The sequence below is a fragment of the Anopheles ziemanni genome, chromosome 3 (genome assembly GCF_943734765.1).
Source record: "Anopheles ziemanni chromosome 3, idAnoZiCoDA_A2_x.2, whole genome shotgun sequence".
Classification (NCBI taxonomy): Eukaryota; Metazoa; Arthropoda; class Insecta; order Diptera; family Culicidae; genus Anopheles; species Anopheles ziemanni.
Window position 1 is genome coordinate 32,504,457 of NC_080706.1, and position 18,597 is coordinate 32,523,053.

Sequence of the window (18,597 nt, forward strand, 5' to 3'; positions counted from 1 at the left end):
TCGGCCATTTCCGGTCGCCCGGCGCACCGCACAGAATTATGATTTATTTTATCTTATCTTCCCAATTCCCAGAACGGACTGCAGTTATAATTTGTTGCGAAATTTTTGTGTCGAGTCCGATTCGGTGTTTTTCGCTGCTTTTTGCAAAACCAAAAATTTACCGCTAGCTTGCCGCCGAAGGAAAGCAAAACAACAACACAACCGCTGGACCCCAAGGGACCCGGGATTCCCGGCCAGGGTTGGGGTGGTCGCACCGGGTGGAAATATAAGGTCCGAAAAACGGAGATGCTATGCGCCGATAGGCCGATGCGGACGATGTGCGGCGAAGGAGGGACACTCGATCCGGGGTTGATGGCCATAATGGCACGGCCCTACCCTGACCCACCACCCCCTGCACACCACTGCCTCCCTCCCTCTCTTCGGCCCCACCAAAAGTCAAAGTCAAAGAACTTTTGAAGTTCAATGGCCGACACGAGATCTTCTTCGAAACCCACTCGCGTCTCTCACTCTCAGTGTGTCTCTCTGATCATCTCGCCATCTCTCTCTCCCTCTATCTCTCTCTCTCTCTTTCTCTATCTTACTTTCTCGTATCTTGCCACATCTCTCCCGGCATGACGAAAGCTCCAGAACCGCCGTGGAAAGAACTTCGCGCAAAATTTTGGAGTCAGAAAAGGGGGGGGACAGCTTTCGGCGGAGGTTCCCGAGGAAAACCCTCCAACAACGCCACGAGGGTTGCAGTCCGGTTTCGGTGGCTCATTCACCCCGCCCGGTCCCACGTGGGGTAGGTCAGTGCGGGTGAACAAACGGCGCGGTTCCGAAAATCGAAGCGAAGATAACAGAACGGCCAAACACCCGAAATCCCTGTGAACAGAAACGTGAGGTAACGCGCAAAAACAAAAACAAAACCGTACTCTGCTGGCGTGCAAGCGTCTTGGGGTTTCCGGTTGGATGGGGGAGGCCGAAGTGAAAGGGTGCGATGAAGTTGTTGATGTTGTCCACCCGTTTTTGGCGTTTCGCTTCCCACCACCACCACCAACGATTGTTTTAGGTGGACTTGGTAGATTTCCTCCGAGCTCTGGCGTTTTGTTTTGACGCTTCCCGGCAGGTTTGTGGTCTTAGGCCCGAATCAACACGGATTTGGATGGATTTGAGGAGTGTGTGTGTGTGTGTGTGTGTGTGTGTGTGTGTGTGGTTTTTGTTTTTTCAAAATTCAAAGGGAGAAGTAACTGGATGACGAATTCAGAGGCGTGATTGGATGTTTTCGATGATGCCACAAGAACCAACCCATCTCCAGCCCAGGAAGAGGTCGTTGCGCCCAAGTAGCGACTTCACGTTCTGGCGATACTTTGGCAAGGCAAATGACCCTTTGGCGTCATGCCGATGGTCGATGGCAGAAGCCATGGTGTGAGCGACCATTGCCATCTTGCTGTGGAGAGGAAAAGACATAACAAAAATCTACCTAGCTAATGCAAGCCTTGATTCTTTGCGTGTGGTTGGATGAAAGCCAGAACCTCCCGGATCCATTTGTCACCAGGAAATCCCGGTGTATTAGGAGTGGGAGTCGCAGTCCGGAAGAAGAACTTTATCTGAACGCTGCGGAATGCGCAACTGGTTGCGAGCTAATGTCACGAGAAGAAGTTTAATGAACTTTTGTCAAGGCGAGTTTGTGGAAATTTTCGGTGAAACTCAGTTTGACTCATACGACTCTTTAGGAAAAATCCTTGGCTGAAATTACTTTAGTCTGCAAAATATTATTTTAGTAATAATGTTTATGATAACCTCAAAGTCTGCTTTTGATTTTGAAAAAAGACCCTATGACTACATTTTACCCCTGTGTCTCGTTAAGATGATCTCCAAAACAGTTTGCTCCAACGACAACCGAATGCAAAAAAAAATAGACCACACTGCTCTCAGTCAATTGACGGCAATAAAGGCTACCAAATGGTCCTGATGGATATCTTTGAACACACGCGCGTCCCAGAGCCCAGGAGTCCCGGAAGATTGGCGTCAATTGACATCATTGATCCAGCCCAATCATCCAGCGCCGCAGCGAACCGGGAATGGCACAGGCACAGAGGTCAGTGTCCAACAAGAATCCTATGAGAGCTAGCTTAATTGGATCATTCAGGGAAAGAGCGTGGTAGGGTGAAGTATTTGTACTACTTAGAGCCGACCAGAAGGATGGCAGCGTAACTCCCGCAGGAACGTCTAGCTCGATCCAATTGACAAGCTCCTGGTAGTGTTGTCGGGTTGCCAATGGGTATCGTCTAATTGAACGGAAACTTCCGCGTCTTTGGAGGTCACTGGAGGTCGGTCGCTCCCTTCGAGGCCGGTGTCTGGAAGTTCCACCCGGTCCCGGCGATGCCTCCCAATTCACCCAAATCACTTTCACCCATACCGTCCCAGCGTATGGCTATGGTACCGTAGCTCTTGACACCAATTGGATTCGATTGACTCGGATAGATTTGTGTCGGGGAGTAATCGGAGTCTGCCAGACGTATCCGAGGGTCCTAAGGGTCGCCTGCTCCAGAAAAAGCATCAATTGGTAGAAAAATGCATACGGTCCATTCTCCCACTCGCCTTCCACTTGCGCTACCTTCTTACGAGAGAGTTCCAGTCGATGCACTGCGGCTGTCTCTGATTTCCTCCGGTTTACCGCAAACCGCCCGAAAGGAAAGTGAAAGTATGTCAGTCGCTCCGACAGCGGTTGACAGTTGACCGCGGATAAAATGACACGCTTTGGGGCTGCATACACCATCCACTCGCCGGGCCCTTTTCCAACCCTCCCTTCCCGCTGGTAAGGAGTTGGTTGCATTTCGTTACATTAAGATAAATCACGGTGACATCATGATGGCACACGGTGGGGCAGGCGAGCGGTGGGAACCACCATTGGCCAGTTTGTTCGTTGAGACGCTGCGAAATGAGTCCAGCTGGAATTGAAACTGCAACCTACGTCTGCCAATTTATCGTCCCAACAACGGGCACTGATGAACGGGTGGGACCCCAATTGAAAAGTGGGTTTATGTCGGGACCCATTGAACCTCAATGGCCACTGTCAAACCATTTTGTGCGCCAACTAGCGCGCGCAGGGAGGGCGGCTATGTTGGCGGCTTACTAACATCGTTTCTTGCCGACAGCCGACGACACCGTTCGAACGTTTCAGTGTCACTGCTAACGGAACGTGCGTCTTGGGTCAGCATCCGAAGAGCTCGGGAGAGCTGTTTGGGTGGTAGGGATGCTGGTGGTGATATCATGGCAGTCGCAGCATCACTGGTTGCAGTGATTGCACTGGCTCGGAATCAGATTTAAGAGGACACGATAATGAAATGATTAGTGAGTTCGTTAGCTATCCCTCATCAACAACTGCTTGAACTTTCGATTTCTTCCAAGAAAGCATTTATGGATATTGCCGTTAATCCAATTCTGGTACTTGCCGTGCCATCTGTTGAGAATTGTTTAGTTGGATCGTAAGGAGGATCGTGTGACGCTGTACCACTTAGGTGATCGATATAGCTAAGGAGTTCAGAGATCCTTTCGTTATTATGCTTACAATCACCGAGCAATGAAGATGTCTTTATAGTCTGTGCCCTTTTCCCAGTTACGAACATCTAGACCAGATCGTTAGCTAATGCATCACATTTAGAACCCACCGAATAGCGGTATCCAAATGAAGATGAACGTATCATAAACAGCAGGTTTAATCAGTGCACATTTATAACTGCCCAATCAGCACCTCATCATGCAACTAGGGCCGTTAGGGAAGAGACTAAGCCTAGGACGTAGTGGAGAGCCCTTAAAAGACCACTAAGCACGGCATTTAACGGTCCACCAGGAATGCAATTGGATGTGCCTACTCTGAGAACCTATCCAACAGTGAGTTCTGGCGTAGTCCATCCACGCGAGAGAGTGCACTGTCCGGGATGGCGTCTACAGTCTGGATGGGGAGCAAGTATCTATCCCTCACGTCACTACGAGCTTCTTGGGAACGTTAGAATCCCGTCGCCTTCCCCGTCCGGGTTCTAGATATCGGAGTTCCCTCATTCATCCCGAACGGTGCTATTATTATCGCCCTCGGCTGGGCTTAATTGACCGCCTCCAGCCACAGAGCGTGACATTGGGTTCACTGGGAATGCTGTCGGCGGTCAGTGGCCTGGTGTACTGCGCCATATCCTGTCGCCGGAATGGCGCTCCGCGGTCACTCTAGCATCCTTTCTCGCCTGCCAGCCCTATGCTCTTGATAGCTTTCGTTTTCTTCCCTCTCATATGCTGGGCGCGTGTCCAAGCGCGTCTTCGTTGTCATTATCTGCCGTTGCCGCTTTTGGCAGCGCACCGGCACTGCCCGCCGGGTGGTGAAGGAGCGAAACTACAACGCAAAACAAAACAGAAACGAAGGAAGAATACTAACCGAGCAGGCCAAGGAAGTCGCCTAGAACTACCGCCTTGATTGGCTCCACTTTAATTAAACACCTGGTCCGAGGGTAAGGGCGCAAGAATCGAGGGGCTGAAACGGACATTGGAAAGCAAAACTGTCATCTTCGGAGCGTATCCGTAGCTATCGGGAGTCCGGTCTTATCGAGGTTGATAGTTTGCTTGTCAACTAAGTTTTATGCGTTGTCCATCATCAGTTTTCATTAATTTTTGGTAAGGCTTGAAACAATCTAAAACTTGTTTTAAACAGAAAAGTAAATCTTTACAGCTTCCGTTGCCGAACATACTGCACTTTGTTGCACGATTTATCAAACTGCAGACTGAACGAAGGAGCGCACTTTGGCGTACCTAAACGCTCCGATGCGTTCAGACCGGTTTTTGGCCATCGGCTCGCCAGTGTACCACCACGCCCCAGCCATTAGCCACCGTCCCGTTCCACCTGCAGTTATGATTACCGTTGGCCGAAGTGCAATTAGAATTTTAGATTCAATACCAACTACTTCTGTGCCAAGAAGAAGAGGGTAGTCAATACCTACCGGATGACGAAGGAGGGTGGGGCAGGAGGGTGATTAAGTTGTCTTCTAGTGCTCAAGGCGACCTTCTCGCCCGGCGTCTCGGTATTACTTGTGTTTTGTTTTCTTTTGGCTCTTTCCGTGCGAGACGTTTATCCGGTTGGATTTGCGTGCTCAAAAGGGTGGTGATGGTGGTGGTGGTGGTCGCTACCCTTGGCCAGCATAGAAATTGGTCAACAAACCCATTTGCCATTTGGCAGAGAGGAGGTGTCCATCGGTGGATCGAGAGTCGATATTTGATTGGCGTCAGTTCGACTTCGGATATTTTTACAATTCCAATTACAATTATATTCTTTTATTTTCGGGCCCACCCAGAATTGCACGGCTCAATTGCCAATGAGCTACGTTTCGTCTTCGGTTGCAACCATGTGGAGTTTCATTTCAGTTTCATATGACGTTGGTTTGTTGTGATACTTGACTCCAGGAGTAAGTTTTCTGCAGAAATGCTGAAAATAACGCCGAAACTTATTTTTTATTTTTGCTTGTTTTTGATCTACAGTGAAAAAACTCAATTAAATATCGATCCAACCATTTGCAGCGATTTGTGTGACCAAGGTCCCGGATTTTCTGGAATGACTTATTTTTAACCCGATCATCAACTTCTGTTTTTGCCCACCCGGGTGGAAGTTGTCCAAAGAATTGCGAACTCATCAAATGTCGTTTAAACGTTCCAAATTCCAATTGGGAGAAGGACGCGACTGTCTTAGCTCAAGTTGCATGCCTTGGTTGTGGCTAGAATTTATCTTTATGCCAGTTGTATGTAAATACTCCAAGCAAATAAACGAAGAAAAACGATCACACTCTGTTAGCGACTAAATCGATCATCGATGGTTGAAAGAAAAAGCAATTCTATCATATGTTTGTTGCAAACTTGTAACTTGACACATTTAATGGGCTTTGGCTGCTAGAAATGCCAATGTTAAGCAACATGCCGACGCCCCAATTTCTAGTCGATTCCTGCTGCGTAGACCATTTCCTACGTCACGGGCATCGAATTCCAGCATCGACGTCACACTTTACGACATCGCCGTCGCTGTTGTTATTCGTACGACTTCCGATCGGGCAGCCGCAGCCAAAACAACGTGCTGTAATCTACGATCGCGAAAATGTGCAAATTCAACAATGGCTTAACAGTAGCTTCCGCTCTTTCGTTTACGCGGAAAAAAAGCATACAACAACCTACTTCCGTTCTTACGAGTGAGGAAACATATTTTGCCAATTCATTGCAATTAACTCATCGTTCCCGAAAATTTAGCCCATTGGACTTCGACCGGGTAAACGGGTTGAGTTTTCATTCGTTTAATACCGGATTGAAGATGTTTTTGAGCCCGTGTTGAGATCAGATCCTCCCGGCAACAAATGCCCCATCGATTTCCGTCGAAGGACGATAGAAATGGCTTCGGGTGGACAAGGTTTGCACTCCGCTCACAACCTGGACCCTGGCTTGGGAATTATCCCGGGTGGGTCGGAAAACAGAAAGGAAAAATAGCACCATGCAAGTGCTGGTAATTTCACCGGGCTGCAGAATACAAACCTCGGCGGGAACGTGCACCATACGGTTCGCGCGGGTAATGAAACATAATGATGACGATGATGATAGTAATAAGCAACAATTGTCTTCGCCAACCGACGAGGACGACGACGACGACGACCACAACCTAGAAGCTGGCTGGATGGGAAGCAAAGTTGGACGCGTTGTTTATCCTTGAACGACCTTCCGTTGTTTGTTTATCTTCCGCCGAAGAAGACACCGGGCCTGCTTCCTCGGGCAGCAATTGTGGGCTGTTTTTGCCGCACTCCCGAAGGTCTCTAGGATACGGTGCAGCGTGGAGAGCTATTATGCTGCGCAACTATTTATTTGCGCTGCGATGAAAAGCATCAAATCATCATCCAACAGCGGACCAGGGAGGTTTTGCACGCAAGTGATGAAACCGGTTCGGGAAGATTGTATTCTCTTATTTTGTTTCTATTTAGAAACCGTTCTTCCGCCAACGAAGAGAAGCGTGTAATGTTTGTTTCTTTGCCGATTTTTCACCACTATTTTACTTTTCATACTTTTACACGTTTGTTTAAACATGTAATCAATACAGCAGTTAAATCACAAAATGTTACTTGAATGTTTTGGAAATGTAGTTTTTTTAGTATTACTAAATGTTTTTCTAGAGGTAATTTTCAAATATTCAATGCGCAGAAAATAGAAGCTACTTACATTAAAATACCTTAACTTAAATAAACAAATCTTCAACTGGGGAACGTTCAAAGATCCACTGTATTCTCCATACTTGGCTTCATCCAATTAGCAGGTATTTTCCTCCTATTGGATGTGTATTGGCAAACAGCACTTTACCGACTGTTTAAATCACAAAAAGAGTCGGCAAATAATTGTTGTTAGAACTGACATTACTATTATTGGGAAAGAGTACAAAACGTTCCAAAAAGATGAGACAAATGAGTAAAATACCAATTGTAGTACATGGGATAACATATTTGATTTGAAAATTTAATAAAAAATGTATTTGCTTCAAAGAAACCCCCGATAGTATGTTTTAAGTTTTCAAAATAATGTTAAAACTTCTCTTTGCTGCGTCTATCATTAATCATTAATCAACACTATTATAACCCAGTTGAAATCTATTTTATTTACTGTTTCGAAAGAAATTCTAAACAAGTAAACATCCAATTATCCAATTTCAATTGAATGCACAAATCAAACGTTCCTTCAAGGCTGCTCAAACAAGTGGACAGTTCGATGGGAAATAAGCAAAACAAAAACACCTTGTGTGGCTGTGATGTAACCGCAACAACGATCCGCCACAAAAACGGGCCCGCTGTCTCCGTTTACGGTGTGGCATTTTTCCTTCGCTCTTTTATGGGAAAAACGCGGAAAACCTGTGCGCCCCCTCTGTGAGGGCGGGAGGGATCGCGAGCGGGGTTTCGGTCGGTCGTTTCTGGCGCTGGTGCATTCCACGGTGACATGCCTCGAAGTGTTGTTAAAACGTCCCAATCAATCCCCGGCCGGGTGGGTTTCCGGCGCTGCACGAGCCAACGCTGCCCACGAGAAAGCGCACCGATGTCATTTGTCACTGTGGCTGGCGAGGTGGGGCGGGGAGGGAGAGGGGGCACGAGGCTCGAATCAATGAATGGCCGATGCCCAGTAATTGATGGCTGCGATAAATGATAGTGAAAACTACGCACAGTTTTCCCTTCGAACCGAAAACCGACCGACCGCGCCAACCATAGGCAGGCATGCCGCAAGGTAGGCTTTCTCTGGCGGCCTGACCGATCTCCAATCGATTATGCCTGCACTCCGGGCCACTGGTGTAGCACATGAGCCCGCTGGGAGCCCGGTTCGCGAGCCAGTCAGTTTGATAATGGCTCGCGGTGGTCAATCATCAAGTGCAAGAAGCCGCAGGACGATGGGTTTGCTGGCGGCGGGCGAAGGTAAAACTTGTTTCTCTCAAACACGAAACCCGAACCCGCCGGCTTCTTGATGCGTTTCCATTTGCCCCATCCTCTTCGGGCCGTGGTTTTGCCTTCCCCTAGCTCCCGTTTCATCCACCGCGTACTGGCTACTCTCGCGCTGGAAAACTCCGGCGCAAAACCTTCGACGCAACCTCGGAACGGCCGAACCCGAGGAACGGATGCAACGCGCGATGAAAGGAAAACCCGCATTAAAGCACGTTCAGCGCTTGCCCTTTCCCCTCGCGCGCCCTCCGGCGGCGCACATAGGGGGGGTTTATGTGAAAGGGAAATTTCTAACGTTCGCCGAGCTTTCGCAGGCGTGCTTTAAATCTTGTCTTGTTGCGGTTGGAAGGAAAAAAAACAACTAAATCTAACGATGGCGTTTCCGTTACGTTATGTCGTACCCTGGAGGGAGAGTGGCGGAGCAGGGGGTTACAAGCTCGGTTCCATTCGTAGGACCCCCGTTTTCCTCTCCAAAGCCGGGCGCATCGGTGAGGGATCACTTTAGATGCATCACCTTTCTCCTGCGCATGCGTTAAACCGGATTTGAAGCTCGTGGCGTCGTAAAAGTTGGTGGCTGCTCGGGGCTTAAAGCCTAGGTGGAGCGTGAAAAAATTCTAAAATTTTCTTCAAGCCGTAAAACAACTCTCATTTAAAATGCAAATATAGGCAATAAAATTGGACGAACAGAGTTTTTCGGCCGAATCAATTCGATCGGTATTGAACAGTACATGGCAGATACATCGACATGTTTATCTTATTGATGTTTGAAATTTGTGTTCTTTTGATCGTTTGCTTAAATTTTTATTTTGTTTAGCATTTTTCTATTTTTTATAGTGTTATAGTTTTTTATTTCATTTGTGTTTTATTCTCAACGTAAGACATTTCAGTTTGGGGTACATACAACTATTGTACCATTATTTTTCACAAATTAAAGCTTCTGAAAAATATCGATCTTAAATAGAGCGTCACATTACTCGCCGCAAACAAAGTACCACATAGTAATCTTCCCAGCACATACCAGTTTCCACTTGCCAATATTTCCGCATCCAAGCCCCGGGATTAACGGACTCGCTTCGTTCGGTGGCTTAGCTTCCGCGACATCTTTTCTAAGCCGACGTGCACACACTGTCTGCACGAAAAACCAGTCTTGGTTGATCGAAGGAAAGAAAAAAAACACATAAATATTGCCTCTCACTCTCTTGCTCTACCGTTTCTCCGCTGCACGTGTTTTGCGAAACGAAATCCTACGCACCGAAAAAACAAAAAAAATCAAGCAAACCAGAAATGAAATGAAAACTACAGACGATCGTGCCCATTCCGCCCATTCTGCCCGTGCCCGTCTCGTTTTTGACACAGTTTTGGTGCCCTCCTTTCCCTTCCGCGGGGATCAACAGCGGGACGGGGTGCGTGTGTGCGTGCGGGGGCAGTGGAGGGAATCGAAAAATCGGTCAATCTACTGCTTGAAATGAAAATCCGGAGCCCTAAGGGTGGTGGGGGAGGGTGGATCGAACAGGAAGGCTCCAGCGTCAGACGGCCAGCACCGGTTTTGGGTGAGAGTTCCATGGCTCGACGGGATTCGTCCGGGCACGGTGAGACTTTCGATCTCGTCCGGTAGTACGGAGTCTCCGGCCTGCCAGTCCGACCCGTCGTCGAAAACGAGAGTTTCGCTTCCGTCGCTCGCGGGGAAGCAAACCCAAATTACCACTCGGAGCTGACCGACTTTGGGCTCGAACGAATCAACATTCACCCTGGCTAGGTGGCCGGCTTGATGGGCCAACGAAATCCATCAGCTGTTCCGTCAAACGTTTGTAACGCAGCCCAATCGGTCGACGTTTTGCCGAGGTGTGAGGAAAATCGTTGGAGCACGTTTTATTATGGGCCCACGCTACCAGTTACTGCTTCGGAATGGTCCATTTAAATCCCATTCTTTTGCGCATTCTTGTCTCGTACCAGGACTCAATCTTCTCCTGGAGGTAGAAGTTTGGGCAAACGCTAAACCACCAAATGGATGGAACGGTACCATTGAAACACTTCCGCGTCCATTTGGGAGCACCTTCCTCCTTTCTAGGAGCACTCGGGGCTGGTGCTGTGCCGGGTGTCTTCATGTTCTTTCTGTGCCTAAAGCTGCCTCCTGTTCAGCCTCACTTTATCTCGTCCTCTTTCCATTCCGGTTTTATTTTGAGGAGAAGGTCAAGTTCGGAACTGGACGGCAACCAAACTCATCGCTCGCTCTTCGTCGCTCGGTGCGTTGTGATGCGGGGGGATTTTAGTTTATTTCATCAGTCTCCTTTTTTCCAATTCCCTTAACTCGAAGGAGTGCCCATTATAGCCACAGGCACCTGAGCTGCCGAGGGAAGCAATCAAGGAAAGCTAATACAGGGAGCCTTTTAATTAGACGTTACGGCGGCGTGCGGCAGGATCCGAACGGACAGGAAAACCAGTTTCCTTCCAATCCGTGCTTGATTGTGTGTATTTGTGCCTTTTAATTAGGATCCGATACAATTCGAAGGTGCGTTTTGGTCGGTGGACGGTATGGGTTGAGAGAGGAAAAATAAAAAAAAATACAAATGATACTTCTCTAGGAAAGATCCGTGTTCTTAGGAACTCGATTTGTTTCTTGAGCAAACCTACTTCGATTGCAGAGTTTCACGCATGTACGAATAAACATTTTAGTTTTGAGAAATTTAGCGTTTTCGAATAATATTTAATCACATTTCTGTTGAACCTTTTGACCGGCTTTGAGCACAAACGCACGAAGTATTGCCTTACTTTTAGCACTGCTCAATGTTACACAATAAAGTTTTTTTCTTCACAATTACCAGAAACATCACAACAACGATGGAATTTGCCTAATAAAACCGACTCATCCCAGCTTTCGTCTGCTTTCGTTCCGAGCTGCGTACGCTTTGGTTAGATAAAATCTCTCAAAAACGAAAGACTTCAACGTGCCGGTGAAACATGATCTTGCAGGCGACGAACCCCCGGCAAGAATGAATTCGCTGGGAAGGTTCGCTTTAGCGATCGTCTTTTTTAAACTGTACGACCTATACGGGAGAAAAACAACGATGCGAACGTTCCTTATGGCATTTATTGACAGACGATGTTGCCCTCCGATTGGTCGCACCGTTCGGTTCTTCATTTGCATGCCGTAGGGATTGGCGAAACCTTCCCCGCCTGAATAAGATGTCTATGCTGAGGTCGAAACTAAAACCCCTTTCTTACGAAAAATCGTCCACTCAGATTCGAAACGCGACCGGTCGCAGCATCGTCAAAGATCTCGGATCAGCCCTGTTACTACCGGGAAGGCAAATTCAAACGTTCTTTGCCAACCACCCGTTTGGATTATGGGCATCCGTGGTATTGGCACTGCTTCAGCTGGCTTACCCGCCTCCTCCAGCCCAAGAGTGTAGCAACCAAGGGAGCACTGCCAAGAGTAACGCAGAAAAAAACCTCCCCAAACCATCCAAATCTCGATCATTACCCTTTTGACATTGAAATCTCCGCAGAACGACGCGCAGCGCAATATTCTTCGGGTGGGCCCCTTGAGGAGTTGCTGGAACTGGTGGTTTTTTTTTCGTTCGGTTCGAGAAACGCTGCTAGTTTTCATTTATTTGGATATTGTGGTTTTTAGACGGGGATACGACAATCGGGAAGGGAAGATCTTGTCGCTTTCGTGCGATTTAAATTTCACATCATTGTTCGTGATGACACACTTTTATAAATTTGGCTGAGAAATGAGCAAAATAAATCAAAGATTAATTAATACTAAGTGCTTTAATTCTTTTTTCCCCTCAAACTTTTTTTCTCCACTGAAACACACTCCTCACTCTCTCGGTAAGGAACGACCTACAACATTGTTGCTCGGTTTGTTATTATTCCTAGGGAATGTGTTTTTTTTTTACTTGTGTACTCCAAAGTGTTGTATTTTCTTATCTCTCTGGCGTGTGTGAAGTACCATCATGTGATTTTATTTTCGAGGCACCCCGTCTAAACACAAATTCCGTGAACAGCGTCTTTCATATACAGCGGTGTAGGAGGGAGTAAGCACATTTTGTAGCTCACAAATATTGAATTGAAAAGGGTTTGTTTACAAACAGCTGTCTATTTGCGGCATGTTTCGTACGAATCGGTGATCGGATGATCTTTTCCAATGTTTTCTTCGAAGATTGTTTTTATCGTCAACCACCATAGATTCATTGAGAAAAGTTCATAGAAGCTTGGTTTCGGTGTGTTTAGTTTTGGTACTCATTGCATACGGATCGGCAATTTTCTTTTAATATTTTCTATTGATTTGCATCCTTATCTCGACCGTAAAACTAAGCAGCACGAAGCCCAAACCCCTTTGCAAAGCCGGTACGCGGGGACTAATCCTGCACCATCAGCTGCAGCTGTTTGATAAGAACCGATCTCACTTTCCGCACAATCATCAGCATCGCCATTGAAAGTGAAAAAACTCGCGCCCCGCAACCCGAATGAGAGCGATAGTGATCTGCGATCCGCGCCGGGCGATACGTTGAACGTGTGTGTTTGCAAAACCGCGAGCTCGCGCAAACGCTCTCATTCTCACTCGCGCTGCTCGCTGTCGTGATTGACGTGCATACCGTTCTCACCACCGTCGCGCGTGTGCTGGGACGATGATAAGCAAGCTGGTGGTCGAACCGGTCAGCTGACAGATAACAAATGAAGCTGTATGCTTTGCGATAGCGGTTACGTTTGTCAGCTCACGCGCAAGAAATGTGCGAACAATTTTTTTTTCTTCTTATTTTGTATGCCCTCCGCAAGACGATTTCATCTAATGGATCCATCACACCTTAGGGAGTAATACAAAAAATACTACCAAATTAATATGGTAGCACCATTACTCACGGTTACATGCAAACATAAGTTGAACACCAAACGTCAAACAAAAGAAACCTTTAACACTAGGCTCATAAGACAATAAAGGCGGAAAATCTAAACTTGATAAATATTAATCAATGAAGAATAAAACGGAAGCAAATTTTTATAAATTTTGTATCTTATTTAAAATTTACTAAGTGCATTGAATTAATTTCCTAAAGAGAAGTTGAAACAATTGATGATAGTTAAGTGGATTCTATTAAACTATCAACCTAATGCACTATAATAAAATTTAACTTCCTATGTTCACCCATGCCCACACGCCTACCCCACTGTGCCTGGCATAAAGGGCAAATGCAAGGAACGAGGGAGCCATCCAAGGAGGAAACGCGGAGGATGGTGAGGGGCAATGTTTTTTTGCGTGATCGTGCGTGCCTATGCGGGTGGTGCGCGTTTGTCCTCCCGTTTGTCTTTTCGATTGAATTGACATTCACGAATGATCGGGGGCAGCGCGAGACGCGAGATGGAGCGCGTCAGCGGTGACAGGCTCCAGCGGGATACCAACGCTGGGCGCGGGCGCTCGTGTGTGTACGCGAACCGCTAGGCGCGCGGGCGCGCACACACAATACAGGGAGCCGGCCAGTGCCGCTGCTGCTGGTATGGGCATCTTTTTTCGGGTCCCGAATTAGTTCGTCAAACAACGTCGCGCTGATAAGCGGGAACACCGCGGTGGCAGTAAGCGCACCGCCCGTGTCGAAACCCTTGCGGGGCTTGCCACTAGAGTGAGATGGTCCGGCGCGGACGGGACACATTCCAAACCCGTGCAATGGGCGAAACTGCTGTACGAAAGTGCGATTGATTTTTGTGCCCGGTACACAGGTGTTACACAGGTGCAATACAAGAGACAACTAGACTCATTAAGCATTGTGAAATAGATCAAAGGCTTGCCTAGCGATCTCGAACAAAAACGTTGGTGTCGTAACAGGAACGAACAGGATCAAACGGGAATCTTTATCTACGACGCAGAGCGTTGGGACCAAGATGATCCAAGGTAAGCGATCGTGAATAAAACCGAGGAGTGTGCTTAGGTTTTTTGCTGTCGGTGTCCTCACGAAAAGCGATCGAAAAAATAATCCTTCGAATAAAAGAAATCGTCGCGATTTCGCTTCTCTTTATCTTCTCGCGGTCACGATCAAATCCGGTCCATGGGGAGCCGGTAGGCCCGGCTCGTAGTAATCCTCACGGCTCCACCTCGCTCTCACAACACGCTCACGCGCGGTTTCATAACTCACTGCGGGCTCGACCCTCTCGTCAGCTGCCCGCCGAAAGGAACGGCTTCGGAAGGGGCAGCGGACGGGTAGTGAGCGTGACCGTGGCCGTGACCGTGATCGTGATTCAACGGGCACACGGGCGCGCTGGTGTGCTGTTGCTGTTGTTGTTGTTGTTTGGTGGCGTGTTTTTGTTTCCCTTTTATTTTGTGTTGATGCTGTTGCTCCCTTTACACGCTTTTATTGCTTCATAGTGTTGATACGCGAACCGGCCGGCTTGGACTGGCTTCAGCTTAAGATTGGGGAACCGGTGCGATAGGGAAACGGGACGCAAAGGCGTGATCCTTCGATGTTGCAGCGAGGCAAGGATGGGAGAAGTGAAGGAAAGGTGGAAGCTGCGATCGAGTGAGCAAGTGAGCCGAAGTGTGTGAGCAGTGGTGAGAGATTATCAAATAACAATTACCCAAAGCGGCCGTCAACGAAAGCGGTCGTGTAATAGATTACGTGTTTTTTCCAAGCATTCTTTTGTTGAAAGCGAAAACAAAACAATAATCTTTCAAATTGAATAACCAGCTTTGTTTTTGTTTGTCTTTTAAGGTACATGTGAGTGTACGATCAGGCGATCTATAGAGAAATACGAATGAATTTAAAAATAAATACATTGGTAATTATTAAAATAATTGGCAAGTGGAATAGGTTGCTGACTCACAAATAAGGCTATTGCATTGGAAATTTGTATTTAAAAAATTGTGCAAATTTTTCGTCGCTAACACAACAAACCTACGGACCAAAATAGATAACGCTGATCGATAAAAATTAACTGTAGAAGCTTTTCCGATACGCCTTTACGGTTCAGGTATAAGTTTTGACCCTGGGAAGGTGCAGTTCCGGTTGGATTGTGCTGTGCTTATCAGCAAAAAAAAAACTTATCTGAGGGTATCATAGCAGCGCGTGGGACTATAAATGCTGCCATCAGTCAATAAAACGCCTTATCAATCTACTTTCCCTTTCGAGCCGATAGGGGGTGACCATAATCAGTGAAGGTCTGGTTCGATCTACGACGCATTTAACCGAAATGGAAAAAAATGCAATGAGTATGGTTTCTCAGACTGAGACAACTTGTATATTGTTTCAAATAGCAATCCCCTAACCAGTTTCGTTGGTAAAAATGTCTTTAATTATTTGTATACCATTTATCATTGATGACTGGTTCATTAAAAATGAAATAATAGTAGGATTTGCATAAAGAAGAAGGATTAAAATAAGACTATTCCTACCCTTCAACTAAAACGCCATGACTCGTGAGAGCCGGGAAACAGCAGCTCATTTTGCATCTATTTTGAGCCTAACCTTGGCTGAGATTTTCTTTAACTGTACGCCAAACGAAAGCTAACGACGTTCCAGGGTTTCCTTGACGTATTGTACGAATGAAAACTATTTTTTCCATTTTTCCACTCTATTTTAATCATTTCATTTTCATTTTCCCCTCCCAGACGAACCCTCCTGCCCGTTCGATCGCACGATGTCGGTCACGATAGTGCTTTTCTACACATTCGTCACGCTGTTCATGTTCCTGTCGTACAATCCGAAGCCGAAGAAAATCATTGAATCGATCCGAAGCTTCCTGTTGCATCTGCTGCATCTGAACGGGGACGGTGGAGGGGGTGTGCAATCCGACGGCCCACGTTCCTCGCCCACCACCTGCACCCGGAGCGAGGCGGAAAACGGAGAAAACGATGGTGAGCGCGTGCCGCAGGTTAAATCCATCTGGGAGATTCCGGGACCACGCCGGCTACCACTGATCGGGACGAAATGGCTTTACTTCACCGGGCGCCAGCGCTACTCGAAAGTGCACGAGGCATTTCTGGACCTGCACCGGCGCTACGGCAAGATCGTGCTGGACGTCGACACGGTGCCGATCGTGAACCTGTTCGATCGTGCCGACATGGAGAAGGTGCTGAGGTACCCGAGCCGCTATCCGTTCCGGCCGCCAACGGAAATTATCGAGCTGTACCGACGAAGCCGACCCGACCGGTTCGGGGTGACCAATCTGATCAATGCGTAAGAACGGCAGCGACATCTCCGAATGGAGCACGAGCGGGATTGTTTTATTTTCAAACGGTTTCTTCTGCAATTGCAGTCAGGGTGAAAAATGGCACGAGCTACGGTTGAAGTTGACCAGCGGCATAACCTCGAGGCGGATCCTACAATCTTTCATTCCATCGGTCAACGAGATTTGCGAAGACTTCGTCGATCTCGTGCGTCGACAACGGGCGGAGGATGGCACGATATATAACTTCCAGGACATCGCCAACTCGGTCGGGCTTGAGAGTGAGTTTTGATGCAGAAGAAAACGATCCGGACCACGTGTGATCACTAACCCACCTCAATTTCTTTTGCAGTTATCTGCTGCCTGGTGCTGGGACGTCGTATGGGTTACCTCACGACGGATCGACGCAACGAAAAGTTCATTCGATTGGCCGAAGCGGTCAAGGAGTCGTTCGTTTACATCAGCCAGAGCTACTACGGGTTCAAGCTGTGGAAGTACGTGCCGACGCGCCTCTACCATAACTTTGTCCGCTGCGAGGAGATCATCTATGAGTGAGTGTCCTCTCGCGAGATCTTTGCTTACTTAGTGTCTTATCCTTAATGCCCTCTCCTTTACGCTACTTTAGCACGATCGCAGAGATTGTGTACGAGGCACTCGAGGAGGAGCAGCTCAACTGCCCGGACAATGACGTGAAGCACATCTTTATCAGCATTCTGCAGTCGCAAGGGCTGGATACGAAGGAGAAGATATCCGGCATTATCGACCTCATCACCAGTGCCATAGAAACGGTCCGTGAGAAGCTACCCCGTGTGCCCTCTGTGAACCATCCTCAACAGTGTACCTCTTCCGATCCGATCCACAGCTTTCCAACACACTCTCGTTCCTGCTGCACAACCTAAGCCAATCGGTGGAACACCAGCGGACGATCGCGCACGAGTTTGCCCACTGCACGAAGAGCATCACCAATGAGGATCTCGTGGCGGCCAGCTTCACCAAGGCGTGCATACAGGAGTCGTATCGCATTTCGCCCACCACACCCTGCCTGGCGCGCTTCCTCGAGGAGGACTTCCAGCTGTCCGGATACCATTTGAAGGCGGGCGTAAGTTTCACGGTTGGTGCACTTTTTCCCCACACATCTTTTCATCCAGTGTCTCTTGCAACTCATCCTCATTAGACCCTCGTCCTGTGCCATACACGAATTGCCTGCCAGAGTGAGGAGAATTTCCAGCAGGCCGATCGGTTCCTGCCCGAACGCTGGCTTGACCAGCGTGACGAAAACGACAACGTTGTTTACAAGCGGCAGGAACCGGGCGCCCCAATCGTCCTACCATTCGGTATTGGTCGGCGTATGTGTCCCGGGCAGAAGATCGTCGACATCGAGCTAACGCTTCTGATAGCGAAGGTATATTGTACTCGAATTGTGAAAAACTTCTATGAAAACCCCAATTGATGCTTATTTACCCCCATACAGATTTTCCAAAACTTCGAGATCGAGTATCGTAGTCCGCTCGACACACAGTTCCAGTTCTTACTGGCACCGCGGACACCGATCGAGATAAGATTCCGCGATCGACAGTAGCCGCCGTCGATCGAGAAAGCTAAGCAAAGCAATAACTTTCACCACTACCTCGTACACCTGTTCGGTACTCTAAGATTAGCCGTATTTCCCCAACTGGGACGGAGAGAATGAAATGAGCACGAAACAGGCAACATAAAATGAACTATAACTATAACTAGAACAGACTAAGGAGAGATTAAGAAGCCAACTACTGTCCTTATCATAGCTTTAGCAAACAATCTCGTACCCTTTTGCACGTCGCCTTGCGATGGCCGGGGAAGAAGTAGATGAACTATCGGTTTTGTTCGAACGTAGTTCAACGTGAATTTTTCCGCTTCCTGCTAATTGAAAATGAACGGGAGGACGCAAACATATCTAACCGCACTGTGAAAGACTAACTAGAGACTGTAGCTTAGA

At 47.7% G+C, this 18,597-nt stretch overlaps 2 protein-coding genes across 6 annotated transcripts in view; one reads left to right on the forward strand and one right to left on the reverse strand.

Moving 5' to 3' along the window:
* The window catches only part of LOC131288370 (protein krasavietz), a 340,776-nt gene that overhangs the window by 107,609 nt on the left and 214,570 nt on the right, over positions 1-18,597 (reverse strand). The window lies entirely within an intron of this gene.
* On the forward strand, positions 16,089-18,201 carry LOC131288372 (ecdysone 20-monooxygenase). Its single transcript, XM_058317502.1, has 7 exons — positions 16,089-16,633; positions 16,713-16,903; positions 16,975-17,173; positions 17,248-17,410; positions 17,485-17,721; positions 17,797-18,024; positions 18,094-18,201. Exons 1-7 carry the CDS (start codon positions 16,095-16,097, stop codon positions 18,199-18,201), a joined length of 1,665 nt encoding a protein of 554 aa, XP_058173485.1. The 5' UTR covers positions 16,089-16,094.